Source organism: Pseudoliparis swirei, chromosome 1 (assembly GCF_029220125.1).
Source record: "Pseudoliparis swirei isolate HS2019 ecotype Mariana Trench chromosome 1, NWPU_hadal_v1, whole genome shotgun sequence".
NCBI lineage: Eukaryota > Metazoa > Chordata > Actinopteri > Perciformes > Liparidae > Pseudoliparis > Pseudoliparis swirei.
This window is the reverse complement of record NC_079388.1, coordinates 10,138,712-10,163,545: the sequence shown is the minus strand read 5'-3', so window position 1 is coordinate 10,163,545 and position 24,834 is coordinate 10,138,712. Positions and strand designations below refer to the sequence as shown.

General features: G+C 43.4%; 3 protein-coding genes across 13 annotated transcripts in view; 1 reads left to right on the top strand and 2 right to left on the bottom strand.

Moving 5' to 3' along the window:
- Nucleotides 1-15,283, top strand: part of LOC130207616 (potassium voltage-gated channel subfamily KQT member 4) — a 48,968-nt gene extending 33,685 nt beyond the window's left edge. Inside the window, exons 4-17 of one of the 9 annotated variants that reach the window (XM_056436374.1) lie at nt 5-180; nt 804-929; nt 1,789-1,899; nt 1,997-2,092; nt 2,190-2,278; nt 3,278-3,403; nt 3,804-3,824; nt 4,451-4,507; nt 6,076-6,305; nt 6,392-6,491; nt 11,355-11,486; nt 11,910-12,048; nt 12,130-12,342; nt 12,473-15,283. In XM_056436374.1, the coding sequence (XP_056292349.1) occupies nt 5-180; nt 804-929; nt 1,789-1,899; nt 1,997-2,092; nt 2,190-2,278; nt 3,278-3,403; nt 3,804-3,824; nt 4,451-4,507; nt 6,076-6,305; nt 6,392-6,491; nt 11,355-11,486; nt 11,910-12,048; nt 12,130-12,327 (1,601 nt within the window). In that variant the 3' untranslated portion in view covers nt 12,328-12,342; nt 12,473-15,283. Of the gene's footprint in view, nt 1-4; nt 181-803; nt 930-1,788; nt 1,900-1,996; nt 2,093-2,189; nt 2,279-3,277; nt 3,404-3,803; nt 3,825-4,450; nt 4,508-6,075; nt 6,306-6,391; nt 6,492-6,797; nt 11,487-11,909; nt 12,049-12,129 lie in introns of those variants that run through there. The other 8 variants (XM_056436451.1, XM_056436322.1, XM_056436762.1 and 5 more) reach the window with 8 other exon arrangements.
- A 1,205-nt stretch (nt 15,284-16,488) lies between these two features.
- imp4 (IMP U3 small nucleolar ribonucleoprotein 4) lies at nt 16,489-22,202 on the bottom strand. Its single transcript, XM_056412728.1, has 9 exons — nt 22,125-22,202; nt 21,245-21,353; nt 21,048-21,131; nt 20,829-20,938; nt 20,116-20,248; nt 19,079-19,233; nt 18,898-18,992; nt 18,741-18,814; nt 16,489-16,894 (listed from the first exon to the last, which is right to left on the bottom strand). Exons 1-9 carry the CDS (start codon nt 22,125-22,127, stop codon nt 16,782-16,784), a joined length of 876 nt encoding a protein of 291 aa, XP_056268703.1. The 5' UTR covers nt 22,128-22,202; the 3' UTR covers nt 16,489-16,781.
- A 422-nt stretch (nt 22,203-22,624) lies between these two features.
- On the bottom strand, nt 22,625-24,834 carry cfap300 (cilia and flagella associated protein 300). 3 transcript variants are annotated; one of them, XM_056416727.1, is made up of 8 exons: nt 24,445-24,834; nt 24,280-24,329; nt 24,105-24,186; nt 23,889-23,958; nt 23,605-23,762; nt 23,345-23,517; nt 23,135-23,201; nt 22,625-22,977 (listed from the first exon to the last, which is right to left on the bottom strand). In XM_056416727.1, exons 2-8 carry the CDS (start codon nt 24,285-24,287, stop codon nt 22,846-22,848), a joined length of 690 nt encoding a protein of 229 aa, XP_056272702.1. In that variant the 5' UTR covers nt 24,288-24,329; nt 24,445-24,834; the 3' UTR covers nt 22,625-22,845. The 3 variants fall into 3 exon arrangements, with proteins under 3 accessions (XP_056272702.1, XP_056272694.1, XP_056272711.1); XM_056416719.1 differs by having other exon boundaries at nt 24,280-24,834; XM_056416736.1 differs by lacking the exon at nt 24,445-24,834 and having other exon boundaries at nt 24,275-24,339.

Below are 24,834 nucleotides of genomic sequence, written 5' to 3'. Positions count from 1 at the left end.
ACAGACTTCATAGTATTGGTGGCATCCTTGGCCGTGATAGCTGCCGGGACGCAGGGCAACATCTTTGCCACCTCAGCCCTGCGCAGCATGCGCTTCCTGCAGATCTTGCGTATGGTCCGTATGGACCGTCGGGGAGGCACCTGGAAACTACTGGGCTCAGTGGTTTACGCTCACAGCAAGGTGGGAATGACAGCCTGCTAATTATAGTCCTCTTTTTACACATGCTCTACTACAAAGACACACTTTGTATTCATGGCCTACATTCAAAGACACTGGTTAGTAAACATTCAAATAAAGTGGGATGATTCAGGGTAGCCTCACATTGTACAGCTTTATGGATTATTTTAAGAGCAGGAGAGTGTTTTAGAAAGGTCGATGATGATGGTCATGCTGTCTACTAATGGGATAAATAACTTAATAACTCAGCGTTGAGGATTATGTGGTGAGTCTACTGATGACCAGCTGTAACTTGATTATGCTGGAACACTAAACTCCCTTTTAGCTGCTCATTTTAGGCAATTAGTTGTTGGTTTTTGTGCTGACCTAAACACCTGACACCCGACGGTCAGCTGCAGAACTCAGTTAGAGGGATGGTGGTGGCGATGATGAACTGATGATGAATTGATGCATCAGCGGTCTAAGCAGAACTGTGTCCAAAGTTGAGTCCAAATGTGATGATGAACGGGAATTTAGCCAATGATGATAGTGATATGGTAATGACAGCAATTATGATGGTACAGATGCTGTTGTTGCTGACAGTTTGATGACAGATGATTGATTCCTCCTCTCTATGACTCTCTCAGGAGCTGATTACCGCCTGGTACATAGGTTTCCTGGTCCTGATCTTTGCCTCCTTCCTCGTGTACCTGGCAGAGAAAGACATCAACTCAGACTTCAACACCTATGCAGATTCCCTCTGGTGGGGGACAGTGAGTATAATACACTCAGGATCCCTGAGACTGAATGTCATCAAAATTAACAAAAAAGCAAGGTTGACAGACAATGCAGATATATAGTTGCATATAATGTACGTAACCAAACAATAAGAATGTAGATCACATTTGTTTTATAGTTCTTCACAACTGTTTTTGACATCCACTCGGATGTTGTCAAGCTTTCCATATGTACTTCATTGTCCGTGTGGTGAAATAAAAATAGGCTAAACATCCTGTTCCCTTAAAACACATCACTGAACATAGGATCTTCATTAAGAGGACAGAAGTCCAGTTGCAAGACATTTCAATGAAAATCAGCCCCACATTTCATCTTTAGTTTTCATATGCAGAGAGATGATTAACTGGTGGTAATGTCAATTAGTTCAGGGAGCATGAATAAGGAATTCTCAGTTTAAGTGTTTTTATAGTGGTTCCTTAATAGCTCTCACTTATGTGGTTTAGCAATATGTTATCTGTGTTTTAAAAATAAATATATTCTTTCCTACTCTTTCTATATTTAACACTGTACCACATTGATTTGGCACATTTTGGTTTCAGGCCTCTTTTATACAAACTAAGGTTGGGCATCTTTTCCCCTTTTTGATTGTGGGAGTATCAATACAAACAGGAAATGTGGAAAAAAACCTCTTCAGATTGTTCTCTGGTTGTATAAACTTCAAATTGATATGAGAATCAGCAAGGAGTCGCATTCAAGGAGAAAGTTTTTTTTTTTTAAATTAACAAGATCCGCTGACTTGAAATTAGACACTCACAAAGCATGTGACAAAATATTCCCGTAGAATTAAAATGATACAACGCACAGGTGTACATCTCGTTTCTTTCATTTGTCCAGATTACTCTAACAACCATTGGCTACGGGGACAAGACGCCTCGCACTTGGCAAGGCCGGCTCCTCGCTGCTGGCTTTGCTCTCCTGGGCGTCTCCTTCTTTGCCCTGCCTGCTGTAAGTCCTCTGTATGTTCACATCTATATATTTAGATGTCAGCGTCTCTCTCAACCCGGCGACAGTTGCTCTCCTAACTTTGACCTCTGACCCTCAGGGAATTCTGGGGTCAGGCTTCGCCTTGAAGGTCCAAGAGCAGCATCGACAGAAGCACTTTGAGAAGAGGAGGATGCCTGCTGCTAACCTGATACAGGTAATAGCCGCAGTGAGTCATTAATGCTGGGGTTATATGTCACACACAAGAGCAGAGTTTATACTTTATGTTTGTGTGTATTCGTGTAATTCTTTAGGCTGCATGGCGTCTCTACTCTACAGATGTCAAGCATTCCTATCTGACAGCTACTTGGTACTTCTATGACAGCATGTTGCCGTCGTTCAGGTGAGTCCTCGCATCTGTCAACATGCTCACAGCTGAGTGGACTCAATCATCGGAAATCGGTTGTTGTCTTTGGTCAATTGTTTGACGTGTTGTAATAAATGCAGACAACGATTTGAGAGTCGCATCACATAACAATGGATTGTGTACAATAAGGAGTGTATTTTTGATCCCGCTAAAACACACAACACATATCAGAAATGCAACCTTTTGTCCATATAGAAGCCCATCCAGTTACATTTGTGCGGTGGTAATTTAGAGAGAACATATTATGATCAACTCACTTTCTCACTGCTCGTGCACATACACTTGGGTGTCTGGGGTGCCTACCAACCCACACACTGGGATATAAGACAACCCAGTCAGTTGGGTAGGCTGCCTAGGTCAGCAAACGTGTGATTCAACAGGCTATTCAGATTTGGCTCTCCCTTCCCGTCCCATGCAGGCTCATTAGAATATATCGTCGTATAGTGTGTGCATCTACGGCCTTTTGGACAACCTTTGCAATGATGCGCTGAAACTCATCGTTTCAGGCAGAGTATGAGAGTAATAATTACAGAATATAAAAATATTCTAGTAAAAAAATTAAAATAAGGATAAACCTGAATATAAGCATTATATGTCTCTTTAACATTCTTTCATTTCTAAATTATGCTTTTTAATTAATTCTGGGCCTTGCCCTGTAAATGCTTCTGCCCTCACTATTCATTTAGATTTTCTTTACTTTTGTTCCATGCAGTGTTTTTTTATATTTTTCATTTATGTATTAATTTGACTAATTTTTATTTGCTTAAAATAAGGGGAACATGAGAAACTCCAATAGAAACATCAAGTCAAAACATTCACATTGCAATATTTTTCATAAAAATATTCTTTCTCAAGTATCCCTCTTCTTTTGATTGCTTGAACCATTGATTTGGCCTTTTTGTGAGTTTTTCCATATTTTGTTGTGTTTTGTTCATTTGTCATGTGTTTTTTTATTTGTGCACGTGGGGGTGTCAGAGAACTGACGCGATTGTTTAGTCACCTCCAGCGACAGCGCAACACCAAGAAGGTCGTCCACAACTCCTACAACACGCTGCTGTCTGGGCTGCGGCCCTACAGCCTCCCCTACCTGTCAGGGGACAGGTACGCACCCCCGCCACCTCCTACAGCCTCACAGCACATACAGACAGGTGGCTGAACGTCGGCCTCCACTCACACGAAGACACCCAAACACACTCAAAACAGTAACAACAGGGACTTACAGAAGAATACATTCAACAGGGGTACAAAGAGAATCAACGTTGACTGCTTCTGGAGCTTTCTGCATGGATGAGTCGCGTATCTAACAATGTTTCACTAATGCTGATTTGAGACCACTGTGTTGCAGGCCCTCCCCTTCTCTGCATCGTTGTCTGCTTAGCTCAAACTCTTCTCCACCGCCTCCCGCTGTTCACTCACTGGTTGCCTCTTCCTGTCTTCCTCTCTCTTTCCCTTTATTTCCATTGTGTCTTTTCCATGCCATCCATCCTTCATCTGTTCTCAGGAAGGCAGAAGTTCCCTGCAGGTTTGTTCTTCAAGTCATGAGCTGTGCTTGCGTGTTAAAGGGTATTTATAGTTAGCATGGATTTGCTGCATTAGATTTATAACACCTTTAGCATCAACCATAAACAAAAGCCAAGATAGGAGAGGAATGATTATGTACATTGTATGTGTTGGACTTGTGCATGCTTTGGATGAAAGTAGCACCTACAAAATACAACTAGCTGTTAGAAAATGCCTTCGATTTGAGCAGCTGCTGTCACACCATTATGTTTAATGGGCTGTCTTGATGAATATACTCAGGTGAAACATTACCCACTACCTTTGCATGAATCTTCCCCACCTTCTGTTTCAAAACCACCTCCTCGCTTCTCACCGGCTGTGTCTCCATAATCCCAAACTGCTGCTCAGACGTACAGTTTTCAGCTTTAGGTAAAGGAACAAGATCAGAAAGTGAAAGGGCTGTTTGGATTATTGCGATTTACAAACCTCACTCCCTCCCTGGTTTTATCCTTCATTTTATCCTCATGGGTTAACCACAAACCCAGGTTGTGTCCCCGAACTTCTCGTCCTCCTTCACCCCCCCCCACCCCCTCCCTTCTTCCTCTCCTCCCCTCACCCTCTCTCCCTCTGCCTTGTGTGTTTCCTCAGTCAACTTCTTTCTAAAAAACGGGGTCTCTTCCGGATTCACAGTGGCCGCAAGCAGAGGTATCCATGGCAACGAGCCTGTGCACGGGGCACGCTAAACATCTATAACACTACTGTTTCTCATTTAATGTGCATCCTACTCACCTTGCCGCATGAAACCCTCGAACATTTGTGGACTGGAGCAGCGGCGCGCTAAAGGTTTTGTTACTGATCAGCCATATCCTGCACTTATCAACTTCAACCATACTCTGGTCCACAAATGCTCAACCAAATCCTCCACTATGAAGACATGCTGTGAGCCTCATTTCTGATAGGATGTTCCTTCAGCTCAGACCTTCCTGCTGGAGAAAATATGTTGAATGACAATGTGACAAAAACACCTGTTCCTAGTGAGCTAACATCAAATGTCTCGTATAGTCAAAAGAATTGCCCTGCCCTTGACTTGCCTTGTGTTTTCAATTCAGTCGTTTGAGCTCATTGATAGCGTCTTCTTGGACAGAAGGTTTAAATGATTGAGCATGCTTTCCTACTTGAGATTAGTCATGTAACCTTTCAATAGTAACCTATTTTAAGTGCTAAAATGTTACTGTTTGCATGCGAAATTCATTTTGGAAAGATTCAGTGAAGCTTAGGGTCCTGAATGGAAACAACTCATTTGCTTGCTCTCCCCACGGCATGCAAAGCTCTTTCACTCTATCTCCCTGAAACATTTCAACTTGCTTGTATGAAATGCTGTTCCCACTAACCTCCCATAACCATTTAAATTGTCATTTAAATGTTTAACCGACACACACGCACAACAAAGAGTATATCGTCGTTAACATGTGGGAGTGAGCGACTGGGCTGGAATTGCTCTGTGGTGCATGATGTTTGCCTCGCCTCGTGGATCGTGACGGTGTGTAACGTGAAAGTGGCTCCAGAGAAGGAGCCGTCTCAAGAGCACGCGATAACAGGAGTCAATCTGTTTGAGGGAATGTGTGGCAAATAGCTTTCTTCTGTAAATAGATGACATCTCATACCGGCCTGCGTTGGGTGGTTGTGAGTGGTACAGAGTACTTAATGAGAGATCCCTTCTGCACGGCTGCACTTTGAAGCTGATGTTTTGATGCCTTTTCACTCTGTTGAAGGGATTAAGAAAGCGTGTCTTTATTGTGATGGCGGGTGGAACATTTTCCTCCGGCCAAGCACTACTGCAAGTCTTGGATCAGGTTTCGATCCGATTTCGCTGAATCAGGTGCTATTATGGGCACATTAAATTAGAAAATCTGCAGGGCAGAATCAGTTATTTTGCAATGTTGCGAGCTCCCTGTGGACAAAACTGCCTTCATTATAAATCAGCTAGTCTATCCTTTGTTGAGATAAAATGTAAATGTCTGTTTTTGTCCCTGTTTTGTCTTTTTGTTGATGAGTTTCTCTGAGGATAAAAGTCAGAGGCCGTGTGTTGTTGTGTCACTTTAACTAACTAACTCTTTTCTAACAAGCTCAGGCTGCCGTTCTGCTGCTCCACTAAACTAACGGCTTAGTTCTCCATTAAGGTCAAAGGCATTGTGATCGTTGAGAAAAACCTGTATTGATCCAAATAGAAAACTGTGCCGACAGATGTTTGACGATATGATCTTCACTATCAGCAGCAAAATGGGCTTTCGGGATCGGATCAGGATGAACAATTCCCGATCATCCCAAAGCGTTAGGAGCAGGACGTCACCACTGCCCCCCGGCTCCGGCGTCCGAAGCTCCCCCAGCCAGGAGAACGTGCCCGATGCCACCAGCCCAGGGAAGGTCCAGAAGAGCTGGAGCTTCAATGACCGCACACGCTTTCGCACCTCCCTTCGCCTCAAACCACGTCCACCTGTTGATGGTGGGCAAAGTAAACAATATCCAAACACGTCACACGCACGAGGCTCATTCCTGCATGACGATGTTCCTCCTTCTGTCTTGGCTCAGCAGATGGGCTCGGGGAGGACGTTGTAGAAGACAAACCATATTGTGACGTGTCCATGGAGGAGGTGATCCCAGCAGTGAAGACGCTCATACGGGCTGTCAGGTGAGTCCTGCCATCAACAGTATAGTAGTTAGAGCTGCAGTGGAAAACCTACAACTGTTATTGTTATAAAGGTGTTCACATACGCTGGTCCTTCAACTTCACTGTAATGGTCCCACCCACTTAAAAGCAATGGACATTTAACTTCCAGTAAATCAAACTAGTTTAACTAGAGTTAAATACAACACATATAAATGCAATTATTACTCCACCAAATAGAGTATTGTACCATTAAAAGGCTTCAAATGTATATACATGTAAAAACCTTTTGGGCAGTAAAAGCTTGCGTTTCTTTTTTTGCACACTCAGGTCCTTTAGGTGCAAGCCGGAGCTGCTGTGCCTCGGGTTGTTGATAGAACAAGGTCACTATGGTCAGATGAACAACCCATACATGTGCATTCAGACATGAGCGCTTCTCGTGGTATTTCACTGCCTGCACTATTTGGTGAACATGCGTGTCCATTTAGGCGCTGGCGTGAGCAGATCAGCTGATGGAGTAGAAATATCCACTTAGGAGACGTAACTGAGCCCTCCTGCAGGCACGCTAGTTCCCCTGTGTGACCGTGTCGCTCAGAAAGGACAGCTCATTCAGACCGGACATGTGGTGTGAGAGTAGAGAGTACACACACACACACACACACCATACAGATGGAGGATCCCACTACATTACAACTGCAGAGACCAAGGATATCGTACAGTTCAAGGACAGCTGTAATAACAATTGATTAAGAGCATCGCTGGTGTTGATTTCTGTCATTGTGTCGTCTCTTTATCGACTGCAAGCTTTGATGTGTCAATGTGTGCTTATGCACTTTAAATTAATTCAGCGTACAATCATGACGAGAAGCAAAACCGTTACACATATAAACTAAGTAATCATAAATCATCCCGCTTTTTGTGTTTATTTTTAATTTATTCATCTCGTTGATGAACATGTTTCTTCTTTGTGTAAGTAAAGAAATGCTCTCTTGGCAAATCTATAACTATAATTATGAATTATTTGTAATTAATCATTGTGTAAATCCCACAAATACATAACCTTTTGTTCTGAAATGTGCAGATATGCCATAGGGTTACCAACGGTATGAACACACACACACACACACACACACACACACACACACACACACACACACACACACACACACACACACACACAGTTTTTTACAGATGGCAGAAAAAAAACTACAATTGCTTGCAAACATCTGGTGTTGGGGCCAGACTGGTCTCCATTGAGGTTTGATGAGAGCAGATTGTATTGACTATCTTCTGGGGGCCTGATGTCGGGGCGGTTCCCTCACAGCATTGTTCATGGTGGCGCTACGCGGTGTGTGTGGTTTCATATGCTCTCTGGGAAGCTCTTGAATAAAGATTGGAACGTGGCTGGAAATACGGTAAACTCTGTGTTTGCCTTCCGGTGTCCTAGTTATTATAATGCATATTGTATAATCTATAGGAATATATAGTTTATTGAATGATCCACCCTGATCTTGATTATTGTAATAATTTAATACGCTTTAAAGGTTCACTCAGTGGTGTGCAGATCTCCACCTGATGTATCTTCAACAACCGCTGCTGTATTGTGGGATTTAATTCATATCTAGAAACCAAAGGGCTGTAAAAGCCACTTCATTAGAACTCAAAAAGGAGCGACTCTAAATGCAGGCAGTCAGCTCGATGTCATCGTATAAGACACGTCAGGAAGTCTTGCCAAAAACAACAAGAACTACACCAAGCTGCCTGCCTGCGGAGCAGCGGCTGAGTGGCATTGATCCACTCTGCAGTGTGTCTCCTGCGAGCTCCTTTCGCTGTTAGCACACTATCCAACACACTAACAGTGTGCAAACTGCAGTGTCTCTGGGCGCAGAGTAGCAGGTGGAGGTCGTGATGCAGTGTGGGTCACCGCAAACACAAGAGGTCCTTGAGCATGGAGCCATCCCTGGCCACCCAACAATATTGAGCCATTACCTGCAAGACTTGCCGCAGACAGACAGAGCTGCACACTCACTCACTAAGGCATGGGGGGAGGGCCGTCCTTCAATCAGAGGATCGGTGGTTCGATCCCCGGCTCTGTGAGCCCATGTCGATGTGTCCTTGGGCAAGACATGTAACCCCAAAATGGCTCTCGTGTGTGTGTGTGTATGTCAGCTACTGCTGATGTGCAGGTGGGACTGTAGCTCCTCCCATCAGTGTGTGAATGGGTGAATGATGTCACACAATACTACAAACTAACCAATCGATTGAGGCACTAGCAACTCCTGTCTTTTTGTTTTTTAACCAAACTCAAAAATCTAAATCTCTCAAAGAGTTTGTCTCTGTTTAAAAAACAAAATGAATTGTTGAGCAAAAACTTTTTCTCGAAACTTAGAAAGAAAGAGCATTTTTTTTAATGGGACGATATAAGAACTGAAGGATTGATAAACTTCTTTTATAAAACTCACGGGCTAATGATTGATAATAAGTATCTCATTCCACCCAATTCAAAGAAATCAGAACTATCAATGATAACGGAACTTTTCTTTGTAGATTTAGATATTTTCCAGCCTGATAATTTCATATTGCCACGGATGATTTATTATATGATTTGCACTGGAATCAGCAGATATCGCTGACCTCAGCTGCTCTGCGCTGCAACAATAGAAGAGAGGAAGTTCCTATAGATAGTACAGGTGTGTAAACAGCAGGTGCTTCACTGAGGTAACACACACACATGCAGTCGCCTCGGCGACTTTCATGATTGATGTTTGTGAAACAAAGAATTTCGCAGCAGGCCGTAGTGCTGAGCGTTCACTTTCCAGAAGCACATGTGGTTCATCAATGCCTGGCTGCGTCCAGGGTTCTGTTTATGTGCAGAGGGAGAAGAGAGGAAGAGAAGGAGGAACACAAGGCCTGACAGTACTGCACAAAACACAACCTTTCTGCATGTTTGGAGTCTTAGATAAAGCTCTTATTTCATTAAACAAATAGACATGCTTACAACTTCTAACCATTTGATCTTTAGTCCTCGTCATCAGTTCCTAGAGCATTTCAGCTGTAATATCTTTAAACTCAAATAATGTTCACGTCGTATATATTTCTCTGTTAATGAATGAATACACAAACTGTAGCTTGTGCGCTACGATTGTGTTCCCTTAGCAGGTAGGTAGTCGTACCCTTCTTGGCCATCTCTTGGTGTCAGCATAACAGTCACAGTTAAGGCACATTGGAGCCTCTCAGGGATCCACTTTGCTGAATTGCACAAATATTTGACTCGCTATGCAAGCGTCTTGGGGCACCGATGACACTTCCTGTCCCCATTGCTGCGTCTTTATGTCTCAACTTCCTGAGAATAGGAAGGTATATGTTTCAGTGAGCCTTGCCAGCTGCACTGTGCTACTGCCACTGCCTGCTGCACCACAGGTGTAGGACCATGCATTAAGAAAGCCATTACATTGACCGAGAGAAAGAGTCAGCATTTCGAAGAAACCCTTGGAGGATCCAAATCAAAAGTTCCCCCCGACCCCCCACCCACCTCCACAGCCTTTCTTTCACCCACACCTGAGACCCATCCTGACAAAAATCAGCATCTATCAGCAAAATATGAAAAAGACCCAAATGCAGAAGTCATCACGAAACGGAGTGCTGCTGACAGCTGCTATGGCTACAGCCGTAAACCATCACTCCTCCTCCTCTCATTCCTCTTCTCCTTCCCTCACACCTTCTCTCCTTCTTTGTTGCAGCACTGGTCACCACACACAACTGTGTGCCGTGTGTGGCTGCTGTAAGTGCTGGCGCTGCAGACCTCAACAAAGGTTACACTGCTTATTTCAGAAACTGACCCTTCTCTCAAGTTCAGATTTCACTTGCTCCCACTAAGCCCAGGTGTGTGTAGTTGTGTTAGTGTGTACACTTCTTAGTGTGGTGAAGGCATCTGTGGCATTATCTTTTTGTACTTTGGTGTGTGTGACGTTTTCTCAGAACAGCTGAGTGCTCCTGATCTTCTGCTTCTCAGACCTTTGATGTGATTTCTTTTCTTCTTCCTGTGAAGGAAAGTGGAGTATTATAGTGGACTTAGTCATCTGGCCATGTGAGATAGGATTTCTTAAAAATATCCCTCCTTCCTTGCCCTTCCAATCTCTCTCGCTCTTCCCCCAGCTGACTTGGTGAGATGACAGCTCCAGTGTGCATGTTTTGGTGTTTCCGGCGCTTCTGCAGAGCAAGCATCTCCGAGCTGCCTATCTCATAAGTGATAAGGGGGGAATGGAATGACACACAGAACACCACACACACACACACACACACACACACACTCTCCCTTCCCATTAACTCTTGCACATCCTCCACTCCCTCCAGCATGACGCCCAACCAGACATACTCCGGCAGAAAAGAATGTGATATGTTTGCCGGGTGCAGAAGTGTCGGGTCAACATTCCTCGGTGTGATTCCCCCATGTGGGTGGTGGTGTGGGCACTGGGAGCGGGAGCAGCTGTGGGCCACCAGTGGCACCAGCATGGCTGTCATACTGACAAAAGAGCAGGAACAGGGGAAAGCTCCGATAGAGGTGTGCGTGTGTGTTGCCCAGTAGGATTTGTACTAACTGCTGAAACAGCAAACACTGATAAGCAACTGTTTCTGGGGGATGTGTCATTGTCACAATGCACCCACTAAGTAGACGGGCGACTCTGCTCTCTTTATGGGGCTGCTGCTGAATGAAAAGGTCACTTTGACTGTAATTAATCTTGTTATTTTCAGGGTGTCCCGCATCGTTTGTTCTGCTCCTGCATATTTCCAAAAGTTTACAGTACATCATATATGCGTGTGTGCAGTGTGAGGCACTTTAAAGGTGTTCAGAGGAGCGATAACAGTGAGTGTTCTGCGTTTGTGTAGGATCCTAAAGTTCCTTGTGGCGAAGAGGAAGTTTAAGGAGACGCTGCGTCCGTATGATGTGAAGGACGTCATAGAGCAATACTCCGCTGGACACCTGGACATGCTGGGCCGCATCAAGAGCCTGCAGATGCGGTATGTTTCACACATGTTACCATGTAACATGTTTTACGCATGTTACCATGTAACATGTTTCACGCACGTTACCATGTAACATGTCAGAATCAGATCAGAATCAGAATTGTATTTATTGCCAAGTAGGTTTTCACCTACCTGGAATTTGTTCTGGTGTATGGGTGCATACAGTGAACATAAAACATACAAACACAATCAGTACTACTAAAAATACAAAAAGCAGGGCAGAAGTGCAAAAAGTGCATGTGCAATGATTAGTGTGCAAAGTAGTTTCACGCACGTTACCCCTCCTGCTCTGCTGCTTGAAAACTGCAGTAAGGAAAAAATGGCTTCTACCAAATCAATAAAAACAGTTAAAAAAAATACCTCCTGTAATGACTCATCATAGTTATGGTTATCATTTTTGTGTTTTCTGTGTGAAAGGGTGGATCAGATAATTGGGCGAGGAGCCGCTCAGAGCGATAAGAAAACGCGCAGTGAAAAGGGAGAGAAAACGCCGCCACAACTGGACCCACTGGATGAGCTAAGCATGATGGGACGTGTAGTCAAGGTGGAGAAACAGGTAACAGAGGAAGAGTTTAATTTATGAAAATTTGTGGACTGTGTTCTCTTAATTAACATGAACATGTGTGTGTGTGTTCAGGTTCAGTCTATAGATAACAAGTTGGACCTCCTGCTCAACTTCTACACCCATTGCCTAAAGAAACGCTCGTCCAACTTCACCCTGTCCTCCCTCCTGGACCCCGACCTGACCTCTGACTACCACAGCCCCACGGACCAAAGGGACCTCTTCCCCTCCGACAACACGCTCAACATCTCTGAGAGCGGCAACTTGGAATGACACGAAGCCCTTACAGTATGTCTTCCTGCGGCTGAGTCCTCACTTGGAGCAGCCGGATCTTAATGTCATCAATCATTTCATATCTGTGAGGGATGATTTTTACCCTTCCATCTCAAATCTGCACCCTCAACTCTTTTTCCCAAAGTTGTTTCCAGAGCGGATAGAAGCAGAGGCCACCAGATGGCTCCACCTGACAAGGAGCCAAAGCTGCTCACCGCACACTCCTCTCAACCCATTAGATGAAGAGGAAGATGAAGAGAGCGCACATGACTTGACTACTGAACCACTTTCACCCACTCAGATCCTGCTATATGTGTATGTCTCCTTCAAAGCATCAACTGTAGAGAATCAGGCTTTGATGTTTTGTAAATCTTTGGAGAAATCTTGTCTTTTTTTCCCACTCGTCATTTTTTCCTTTTCTTGGCTGCTTGAATCAGATGAATGAGAGTTTGCTGACTCAGTTGTCATAAACAGTGCTGCAAGTGCCATGCCGGTCATTTGCCCAGTTCCTTTGGATGGCTGTGCTGAATGGAATGGGTCACACCACCGGACAATAGATTAAGCACACACATAATCGGCTCCAGCACCAAACCTCCAAGGTACACCTTCACACTTTTAAATGTGTAACTCCGGCTTTAATTACCCAAACTCGCTACGTGAAAACTGAGCTGGAATAATGCCTTGGAGTGACTGATGTGGAGTGTAACGTTGCTGCTTGTTTTCATCTCCATTCCCTCTCTCAGAAGTTCTGTCTCCAATAAGCCCACTTGCAAAAATTCCCCAAAGACATTATTCTCTGTCGGGCTGGCATTAAAGTAAGGAATGCCCCTATTTATTTAGGATTTGATGAAGCCTTTCAGAGGTCCAGAATCCCATGAACTGTTTAAAAGGTGAATGTATCTCCGCGAGTATTTCAGTAACCTCACCTTGTGGTTTTAACATGCCCACTTTAAACTCTCTGTCTTGCCGCCCGCCCCCCAGATATGCATGTTACTATAGATTAAACATTCTTCTGCACTGCTCCTCATCACTCACGTCTTTCCGGTCCGGTTTACCGTGTCAGCTGACCTCTCACAGGATGCTTCTCACAGATGTCATGTGATCTTGCAGCAGCTGTGGAGCTGATGTAGAAACCTGTTGGTCAGTTGTTAACAACCTCAAAGGTGTCCAGGCCATTATCGCCATGAATGCATGTGTCTTGGGAAATGGTTCCAGCCTCACAGCTTCACTACAAACAGTGGGTGCAGGTTTAGCACCCATGGGTGTGACTGACTGTCGTCACCCGTCCACTTTACTTTCTTCTGTCTTGTCTGGTTCTTTGTTGGAGAAGTCTGACACACAGTTAACGAACGCTCTGTGCTAATGGACAAAACTGGAGAGTGCACAAATGCACACACATGCACATACACACACACACACACACACATACACACACAGTCACAATGAAAGCGACTCCTTCTAATACTTTGGCACTTGATAAATATAACAACTTTTTTGTCTTTTATCTTTGTGTTTTGATTTGATCACTGTAATTTTTGTAAGCATAATGGCAGAATGATGTTTTTAAATGATTTGTGTGAATGTAAGATTTAAGTTAATATGTTGAATTCAGTCAGATATGATCTTTAAATACATGTAACATTTTTGTCAAGTCGAATCATGAACAACAAAACTGTAACTACAGCTGATCAGGTTCACGCTCATCACTCGCAGAGCTCATAATAATAATGACAATTGCTGCCAGTGAGAACGGTTCCTCTGTCCCTGCAAGTGATCCATTTATTTATTCCAGTCAAACCAGTTGACTCAGGTTCTCCATTTCTCAACTTCAAACAGTGAATGTACTTCATTGGCCGCTCCATTTAGATTTTGTTATGCCATTAACAAATACATGGAAGATTATTCTTTGCATTTATTTGATAGAGACGCTTCATTCTTCGGGCCTAGCAGACGTATTAGAGGCATGATTAGACTGAACAGTGCCGTCACTTCTTTGTCACCTGGAATGTTGAGCGTCATGAAAATGTGAGACGACTGTATTGCATGTTGTTGTTAGTGGTGGCCCCAGTATTAGAAGAAAAACACACTTAGATGTCTCCAGTGAAGTCTTGAGTAAAGGCATGAAAGGAAATGACCTGTGCCTTCTATGTCCTCGTTCTCTAACTGATTAAGCAAACTTAAATATTAAAGCAGCTTTGAAACAGTGTTTCATATGGGTATCACATAATAGCTATATGCTATTTTGTCTCAAAATATTGATCTAACGAAGGAAACATCATCACCATTGTTCTGAATACGTCATTAGTCTTTTATTAATCTTGATGTTTTCTGAGAATTATACCATACGCTCAGCATATCATTGCAACTCTGCCCGGACCTCCTCACATTGACACCCTTACAGTATTGACCACCAGTCAGATATGGAGGCATGGACATCTGTATCATCACAGGAAACTCTGCAGCCACGCGTCCTTTCATAGGCATGTCACATGGAGAACGATGGCTTCCACACAACTACATCTGGGTCCACTAGGGGGCGCTAGTCTAGAAAACCAAGTAGGAGAAACAGTCACTGATTGGCTGACTGAATGCTATGCATGACTCAATCTGCACGTCCTCTTTCCCTCTTCGCTTCCTCCTGTAGCGTCACCGTCCATCATTCACTGACTTGTTGCCGTTTGACATTCCAGCTCGTTTCCCTTTAACTGCTCTTAGGTATTGGAACTGTTGTTGAAATGAAACTGATCAAAGCAATAAGAAAAAAGCTAAAGCCAACAAACGATTCCAGTTGATGTAGCTACTGTGAGGAAATATGGCATTTATTTTATTTTCTAATCAAATGCACACCTGTATTTGATCTTTTAAAGAGATACAAACGTGTATCTGTTGAGGATAACAGTAGCTCACTTGACTAACTTATTAATTTATTTGTTTCAATAAAGTTCTTTAGACTGTACACTGACTTTGGTCTCTTTTTGTCTGAAAATTAATCAAAAGGCCTGTTTCACAGCAGCCATGCTATGGGTGTAGAGCGGTGAAGTGCCAGCCTGGGACAGAAACTATTCTCTGGATATAAAATCTTGCTGGATGCGTGAGGCGTGCACGGTTGGGTTCTGTCTCCAGCTGGACAGGAACTGCTTCAGGGAGTTAAACCAATCTCTAAAACACCTGCACATTTAACAATATAACAGCCTGTAACATGGACACTGAAAGATCTAAAACAACTGTTTGAGAAGATGTAAAATAGGTTAATTTTAAATTGTTTATAATAAGAGAAACCTGATGAGAATTAAAATATGTTTCTTTACTTTTGTGTTACACGGTTTAAAAACACCTATAACATCCTTGCCAGATTTGGAAAGATACATTTGACCTTAAAAAAAGAGCAAAATAATTTACACACAGGACCTTTTCTGACACGGGACCAGGCGGCCTGTCACATCACAGCCCGAAGGGTTAATAACATCTGATGGCCTTGTTCCATTGAGGCCTTGGGATTGTGCACATGACACACTAATTAGATGATCAATTACACCTGTTGACCCTGCAATGAGGCATCAAATTGGCAGCTGTGAGAAGGGTCCATACAGCGAAATGTTTGACATCTAGAGTGACAGGCTTCTATTGCAGGGCGTTGGAATCAGAAACCCAGGGAATTTATCTTCATCACTTAATGAAAAGAGTTCATATCCAAGGCAGTAATCCATTTATCAAAATTGTGGTATAAGTAAAAACTCAAAATATACACATTAAAGATGGACCACAATCATGACCTGATCTTGTGATCTGTTCACATTATACGATGGGAGAACCAACAAAAGGCTCATTGACATGTACCGGCAGGCAGTCATCTTAAGGCTGCTTATAAGCATTTTATTGACAACTAAGAAAAGCGGAAATAATGAATACAATTTTGTAACGCAAACTCAAAATTAAAATCTACGACTAGGAAAGATACAGATATGAATCACTCTTCATATATTTGTGTTTTCCGAGACATGAGGCACAGGTAAGTGCATTCGTCGTGCAGTTTTAAGAATTACGTAAATTGTTATTTGCTTGCAAAACATTGGACCGCTCAACCCACTGCAGGCGTCACACACTTAAAGTAGATATTCACACATGTGGATAAGTCTGAACACCATCGAGCCAACATAGATCACCAGATACACATTTTATTACAAAATAGCAAAACAGTTATAATACAGTCAGAACAGTATGCAATAGATCTTTTGTTAATCAATGGGTTTATACAAAAAAGGATTAATTTAGTTAAACTACTGGCACACATGATGGATTTGATGTATTTTGATGATGGTAAACCCTTTATTTGACCACATTATACTTCTATCATATTTGGTCTGCAACTAACAAAAACTAATGTTCTTTCATAAACTCAACATATGATGATATTTATAAAACCAGCAACAGTTTAATTTATTTGTCAATAGTTCCTATTGCACACTGAGGAACCTCCTCTTCTTGGCTGTGTTCGTGAACGCGTGGTGACGCCACTCCACATCCGCGGTGGCCTCGTTCTCCAGGGTGCCGAGTTTGATCATATACACTGAGCAGAAGGACAAAGGTCAACGTGTCACACATCGCAGAAGAAAAGACGTTCAGAACAATTGCTAAAATAACTATTTCCTGAGAACTGGATTCCTCAATATAATAGTGATGTGAAACAGAAACGGCTCTCTAGAGCCGGCTCTTGTGAACGTGACGTGAATGACTGATTGATTGATGTTTTTTCTTTTTCTCTCTCTCTCTCTCTCTCTCTCTCAAGAAAAAACACAACAAGAGACTGATATTCATTGAAGGTGCCAGTATGTCTACTGCAACTTTGGAGGTTCTTTGAAAGCGTGGCAGTGGCGACAAGGAGAATCCTCCAGCAGATTCGTCTCTGGAAGAGATCCTACCCTGAGAGCCCTTTCAGAAGTGCAGACCCACCCACTGAGTGGTGGAGACAAGGCTTCAGTACGCCCCTTACTTGTGTGTGTGCACGGAGACTATGCATTGCATTAACGCCAGTCCCCCTCAGAGAATCTTCTCCAAAACAATTTAAGCACCAATCTGAAGAGCCATTTGGGAGAGGAAGAAGAGATTTTTTTTTAGTGAGCCGAGCCAAAAGAGCCGGTTCACTAAAAAGAGCCGGAATTCCCATCACTACAATATAAGCAGGTTCAACATACCCAGGATTTATGTCCGTTAATCTGGCTCAACTAACCCTGAATCACAGTAAGTGCAGGGTTTTTCCTGCATAGAGAGGCATTTGCGCGGCGCCCGCTTTTCCGAACGCCTAAGCGTGTTCGGTGCTTGTGAATGGATCAGCTGCTGTCAACTGCAACAGCCCGACAAGCCAGCAACACGCAGACACCATATAGGAGGGATGGGATGCACCGGATCGATCATAGTCCGATCCATATTATATTCCCATGCCTCGATTGATCCTCGCGTTCTCAAGCGGACGATCACGATCGAATCGATCAAATGGAAATGAAATCAGATGAGCATCATCATAATGGCGCGGGGCGCGCGCGGAGACGTCGCCCGGCGTTGAGAGCAGAAGAGGTCACGAGGATCCTCACCACCCCGAAGCGGCGGCGTCCCCCCGAGACTCTCTGGGTCAACTCAGCCGACTCTCACATGCCCTACATGATCGGCACAAAACCTGATCGGTGCATCTCTAATTAATCAATCTATTAGCTATCTATTTTAGCAAAATGATTTTCTTAAAAAAAAAAAACAAAAAACCTAGATGTCTGCTAATTCAATGACATGTCAATAGAGAAGAAGGCGCGCCTGGCCAAACATTCTTTTGGGGAGCACCAAAGACCCATTTTGACCCAGGAAAAACCCTGTAAGTGTATGCCATTTTAGAAAAGAGAAAACTATAATATTAAACTAATGCGACGCAGTTAAACTCACAACTACGCCTAATAATATCACTGCTTCATCTCGGGCACAACTGATCGGACTATACCAACGTGTGAATTGCTTTGAATTAGTTGCAATAAAAATAAATGTAAAGACAGAATTTAAAGCAGTAAAAAAGTTTTGCTTCATAATCACACACAAAAGTAACTGGAGCAAAATACATCCAGTCTGTGACTGTAAGACACGAGTCAAGGCTGTGTTGAGACCCACATTATCATCAAAGGACAAAACAAAGACTTTGTTAAACTGCATCGGGATTCATTTATTAATTTAAATATCTGGTCCAAGTTATGAAAGGAGTGGTACGTAGCAGTGCTCGGCGGGGGAAGGACATCACTCTTTGTACACTCCTTGTAGCCACACAGGGCTGTGGAGTGTACGTGTTAATATCCTGATAGATGACCACACGGTCTTTGTGCCAAGTGAGGCTAACGGCTATCCTTAATATAGAAGGTGAAAAATCTCTCGATACTTACATTTCATCTCAAACCTGGGTCCCACTTCTGTCAGCTTGACGTTCCTGTGGTCCGTCTTCTTGTAGGTGTGATGCCTATAAAAATACGAGGGCGTTATTGTGGAGCATCCTTAAAGGGAAAGTCTTTTGGCATTTGCACCGAGTCCAGCAGCACCAACCTGAAAGAGATGAAGTCCTCCTGGTTGGCGAATGTGATGACGCGCCTACTGTCCTCCTTCGGCACCGGAAATAGATACTTGAGGATGTTTGAAACCTGAGCGAGCAGAATGATCCATTAGTTGGAGCCACACAAAAAAGGTGATGGGAGAACATCAACAAAGCCCAGTGCAGCTCACTCACCCTGGTGCCGAGCCGCGAGGAGAAGTTGTGGAAGACGAGGTGGGGGTAGGCCTCCGACATGGTGCCTATGTCGGGAACGTCGTGCCTCATCACCACGTTGTACAGCGTGAAGTAAGCTGTGGGTCCAAACGGCAAGTGGCACACCACCATGGCATCTGAAAATATACAGAAAATCAATGAGCTACGCCGCCCGTCACCGGTTGTCTTTATACTCCGATGACATGGATCGTGGTTATCTGCCTCTTGGTCCTGCTTCACACCTCCTGCTTTTATCATTAGTTGCTTTGCTATTAGTATTGCCAATACCATTAATTCCTCCATTATCAGTATTATTCTATGACATACACTGCTGCTGCTATTTTTGGTGGTCGTAACGGTTTTACCATGCCTACTACTCATATCGTAGTACTTATTGTGTTTGTATGTTCTATGTTTTATGTTCATTTTATGTTCACTGTATGCACCTATACACCAGAACAAATTCCAGGTAGGTGTAAACCTACTTGGCAATAAATACAATTCTGATTCTGATATGAATCATTTGTCATATTCATTGAGTGTGCATAAACTCTGTTATGTTGTTCATTCTGGTCACATGACATCTACTGCTTCTGTCCATCCTGATAGAGGGATCCTCCTCTGTTGCTCCCCCGAAGGTTTCTTCCCGGGGGAGTTTTTCCTGATCCGATGTGAGGTCCCGGGACAGAGGATGTAGTATGTACGGATTGTAAAGCCCTCTGAGGCAAAACTGCAATTTGTGATTTTGGGCTCTACAAAATAAACTGAATTGACAATAAATACGAGAGCTGTGTTCCCTCTAAATTCTGAGTAGGTTTACTAGACTAATCACACTATGTGATCATTTCATATAATAAATATAAGCATTATTTCCCAGATGCAGCTCTTTTATTAGCACTCACTACTAGACAGCAGCTGCTCCTTTCACTTGTGCAATGGGACTCTCCCAGTACACGGCATTAGATTTGTGAAAGAAAAAAAAGTAATAAAATAAGAGACTGAGGTAAACGCCGGCGTACCTGGCTTTCCTCGGGTTTCATGCAGGATCACGAGGTCTGTGACGTTGTTGGCTTTGCAGGCCTTCACCAGCGAGTTGATCTCGTGGTTGCCTCTGTTCATGCGCTGGGCTCCAGGGAACATCAGCTTTACCTCCTGTAATCGTCACACACACACACACACACACCCCCCACATGTTGTTCTCCGATCACTGTGAGCTTTTTGATGAAGACAAGACTGATGAATTCATTCGGGCTTTTTTCAGTAGGTTGTGCTTTTTACTTTTGTTGTCCAAATCAGCATTTAATAGGGAGCAGTAACTCATCTGTTAGAGTCCTATATGCTCTAGATTTCTGTTTGAAAAACAGTCTGGGGTAAATGAAGCAACTCTGTCTTTTTACAGACAATAATGCATTTCATACCTTTAAATTTAACCACAATAGGATTTATTTTACTATCCATTTACTATTTTATACTTCAGAATTGTATCCTTGCCTGTGCCCAGATTTAAAATGTTTGCACGTGTAGAAAGCCTGTAGTGCTCTCACAAAAAATGTAAACGGTACTATGGTAATTGGACAGTCTCCCTTTCCTATATAATTACTTCTACAAAACTATTCTTTTAGAAACATGTTCAGACCCATAGAATAGTGTGTATATTATATATCAAGAGTATATCCACTCAGGCCAGCTGCTGTCCTCACTGAGCCCTTCGCTGCAGAGAAACTGGTCTGACCTTGGAAAACATCTTGAGTCTGGAGCTGGGGTCTCTGGATGTGGTGACCATTAACTTTGGGTCTTCAACTCCGGCCCACTTGTACTCATCATCCATGTGGGAGCTGACACCTGCAGACAAGACCACCCCAATGAATCAAAACCTAGAAGGAACACAACGTTGCCAAAGAAAAGACAACGTGACAGGATGCTGCTCATAATAACAAACAGGGGCACTCGCCTTCGCCCCCTTCGTCGTCGTACTCCAGGAGCGTCTGCAGCTGCAGAGCATCTTTGCGCACCTCGGTTGGAAGGAGACGATTTTCTGCAAAGAGGGAAAAAAACACAGCCTGCATTAACACCGGGATCTTTTACACTGCCGACCAACCGTCAGATCGAAAAGCAGCAGGGTGGAAAATGATGATGCTGCTCCTCCACCTTCAAGCGCGCCCTTCAGCTTCTCCTTCTTCTCCTCGATTGTTCGGAGCCGGTTCTCCTGGGCCTTCCTGTACAGGTACTCTCGCCTCAGTCTCACCTCCCGACGAAGCTGTGAAGACGACAACAACAACATCATCAACTCAGGTAAAGAGACGCAGGCTCCTACAACGCTACTTGCCATAGTGGAATATGCCTACTATGAACTATTCATACACTCTGTCACATTCATTGAATGTATTTTAACTCTAAATCTGTCCTTCTGTACACATTACATCTATTGCACCTGTCCATCCTGGAGAGGGATCCTCCTCTGTTGCTCTCCTGCAGGTTTCTTCCCTTTTTTTTCCCCTGAAGGGTTATTTGGGAGTTTTTCCTGGTCCGATGTGAAGTTTTGGGGCAGGGATGTCTATGTGTACAGATTGTAAAGCACTCCGAGACTAATTTGTAATTTGTGAAATTGGGCTATACAAATAAACTGAATTGAATTGAATGTGAGCTCGGTTCAGAAACGATGCACCTTTTCAAATTCTGATGTTTGAGTTTTACGCTTTTAATAGATAACATTACACAGGGGCATTTTCAGTCAGCTGGAATCAATCTAAACTTATTTTTACTACGACACCATGAGGAAATGTTATAAACGACTCAAATTGGTTCTAAAGCATGCTAAAAATCCCAGAAGGAGAGAAATGGAGCGGGTTAACTTCATTACAACGACACGATACACACGAAAGAGCCTGTATCAAGTTGTGCAGCAGGACTGTGATGTTTACATTCAATGGGGATATCACGCGCACATTAATTGTCAGTAACATCGACATTTCACACAGTTATTTAAACTACTCGTGGTAATACATTAACACATCTTTTTTAAACTTACCATGATATTTCTTCAGCTTGTAGCTATCTAGCAAACGAGCACTACTCACATGGAGGCAGGAGGACGTGCGTACAAGAGCGTCCTTCATTGGATGACGGCAGGAGCCAATCAAATCGCTCGATACTGACTTCTTCTTTCATTTCGAATGGCGGTCGGCAAACAGCTTCCGGGTGCATTACCGCCCCCTCACTGTGGACTCAACGAACAGCCGGCGTTGAGACGAGATGTCAAAATATAATTTAATTTGGACTTATCCATGGGATTTATGTTCATAACGTAATAAAATGAGCATGGAAAATAGTTAATATGCAAGGCTGTAATTCATTTATCAAAATTGTGATATGATTAAAACATTTCTAAATCATAATTCAAAAGTGAAAGATGGATCACAATCATGAATTAATTTTATGTTCAACAGTTGAGCTTTCTAACATTTAGTTGGAGCTGGATGTTATCTGTTCGTATTAGTACACAATGGGAGAACCAACAAAAGGCTTAGCATCATGTAACGGCAGGCATAGTCATTTTAAGGCTGTTCAAAAGCATTTTATTGACACTTAACTATAACAAAAATAATGAATCCATCTCTTTTTGTCACTCAAACTGGGAATTCATTGTGTACAACTAGTTTCTGGACACGGCTCCCAGTCTGAGCTCATCTGTTTTTACATGTGCACAAGGAATCTAACAAACTCTTCTTCCAGCGCCCAGCTCTGCTCTGTCACAAAGTGAACTGTCCTACACCGTAGAAGTGGGAGAACAACGTTGCATGTCGTTTGAAGGGGTCCACGATCACATAGGCAAACGTCTGCTCCTCCTCTCGTCTTCCGGGATAACATCGTCCAGACTCGTCCTACAGAGGATTGCAAATGTGTCTAGATAATAAGGGCAGTTCAAGTAAACCTCCCAGGGTGTGACAGAGGACAGATGTGCAGTCCAATCTAATCCAATTACATTTTTGCATTTGTATGATGCAGGTGGCACAAACAGGCATTCAACCAGTCACTTACGTAGGCACAGACTTTAAGGACTGTGGAGACAACGCTGATCTTCTTAGTCTCTGGATCCTTCTGAACACTGTGTATTAAAGGGTAGAATTACAATGTTATTATTAGATTGTAACGTGTCTAATAACCTGATCAATAATTGTTAAAGTGTTTATAGTGCTGTACAGAATGGATTCAAGTCGGGCGGCAATTGCACGGTAAGATTCGGCCCACCTGATCAGGTCTTTGTAGATGTGCTTTGTGGTGCTGATGTAAGGATCGATGGTGTCTTCGTACTGACATAACTCTCCCCCAATACACAAGTGTTTAAAGAGGCGAAACAGAAACTCTCCTTGCTCCTCCTTCCCAACCACATCGTGGTGCTCAGAGTCCTCCTCCTGCAACATCTGGGAGGACAGAGGGAGACTTGGACTGACTCCATGTCCAATAAGATGGAGACAGACAGACGGGTGAATGAGCAAAGAGAGAGTCACCTGTCTGAGTTCATCATAGTCGGGGTAGACATCATGAATACATTTGACTACATGTCCAGAGGGCCTCACAATCCCAGAAGAGTAGATTGGGTCGAACAGCTCCATGGAGACTTTAGTGCACTGCACCGGCTCCACGTCAACAGACACCACCGGCTTGTCTACACGACAAATATACACACACAAATCAAAAATAATCCGCAGAGATTTGATGCAAATATTGTCTAGCAGATGAGATTAATCTCCTACTATCAGTAATGAAAGACTTTCTGGAGGTCATGACATACCAAGAGGCACCCAGGCTCCGGCCTCCATCTTTCTTAGACTGGATGCCACATTGGGGTCTCTAAAGAAACACTGTAACACAGAGTGACGCATTCAACAATGATTGAACACACGAAGACACGTGATCAGCATCAGATGTATGTATAAAAAAAACATGTCAGTCAGTTAGACTGCGTTCTCAAATGAGTGGTCACCACATCTTTCATGCCGGGTCTCACCAGTGCAAACGCGTGACTGTTGTAGGGGTAAAAGCACTGGTCAAAGCTGTAAGACTGAGCTGACATCCTCCCCAGCATGGACCTGGACACACACAGCCAGGAGCTACAGTTACTCAATGGACAGCAGGAGAAACGTTGTCATGGATGTTAAAGTTAGCTACATTTCCTACTTCACCATTTCATGAGGAGTTTTAAAATGTCCCGGTCCTTGAGGAAGGAGAACTCCTTGCAAGGAAGATGATTAAAAGAAAAGGTTTGCTCAAACGCCCACTTTTCTCCTGCCATGTTTGAACTCTGTCTTAGTTGTTGTTAGCCGACAAAACAAACCGTGAAGACTCACTCGTGTTCGCAGATGAGCGGAGAGATCGTGTACTTGTTGCCTAGACAACGGACGCTCTTGGCCAGAAAAGACAACAAGCGAAACTGGCGTTAATTAATGGCGTCGTTATATTTTACTTCCATTGAGCGTGAGACTCACGCATTTCGGTCTTAAGTCACGCACTCCCGCCACACATCGTATTTCTCACGCTGAAAAAAACTCTCGGCTATTTAATGTTTTAATGTGCCGCAGCGCGCCAACATGAGCTGGCCGCGCTGCCCTCACCGTGGAGGAATCAAGCGCTCCCCTGGAGTTCTGCTGTGAGGAGCCACTTATCAGCCAATCAAAAAAAAGAAATGGGCTACACAATAGCCAATCAGAAAAAAACGTATCTGTTGTATCTGGGTAAGA

Coding starts and splice junctions, on each gene's coding strand:
- imp4 (XM_056412728.1), bottom strand. Junction 20,939..21,047: donor CGACGACGAAGGGGGCGAAG/GCGAGTGCCCCT, acceptor TCTTGTCTGCAG/GTGTCAGCTCCCACATGGAT. Junction 18,993..19,078: donor CCTCGCGGCTCGGCACCAGG/GTGAGTGAGCTG, acceptor CTGCTCGCTCAG/GTTTCAAACATCCTCAAGTA.
- cfap300 (XM_056416719.1), bottom strand. CDS start 24,389: ATGGCAGGAGAAAAGTGGGCGTTTGAGCAAACCTTTTCTTTTAATCAT. Junction 24,187..24,279: donor TTAAAACTCCTCATGAAATG/GTGAAGTAGGAA, acceptor GTGTGTGTCCAG/GTCCATGCTGGGGAGGATGT. Junction 23,959..24,104: donor ACAGTCACGCGTTTGCACTG/GTGAGACCCGGC, acceptor TCTGTGTTACAG/TGTTTCTTTAGAGACCCCAA.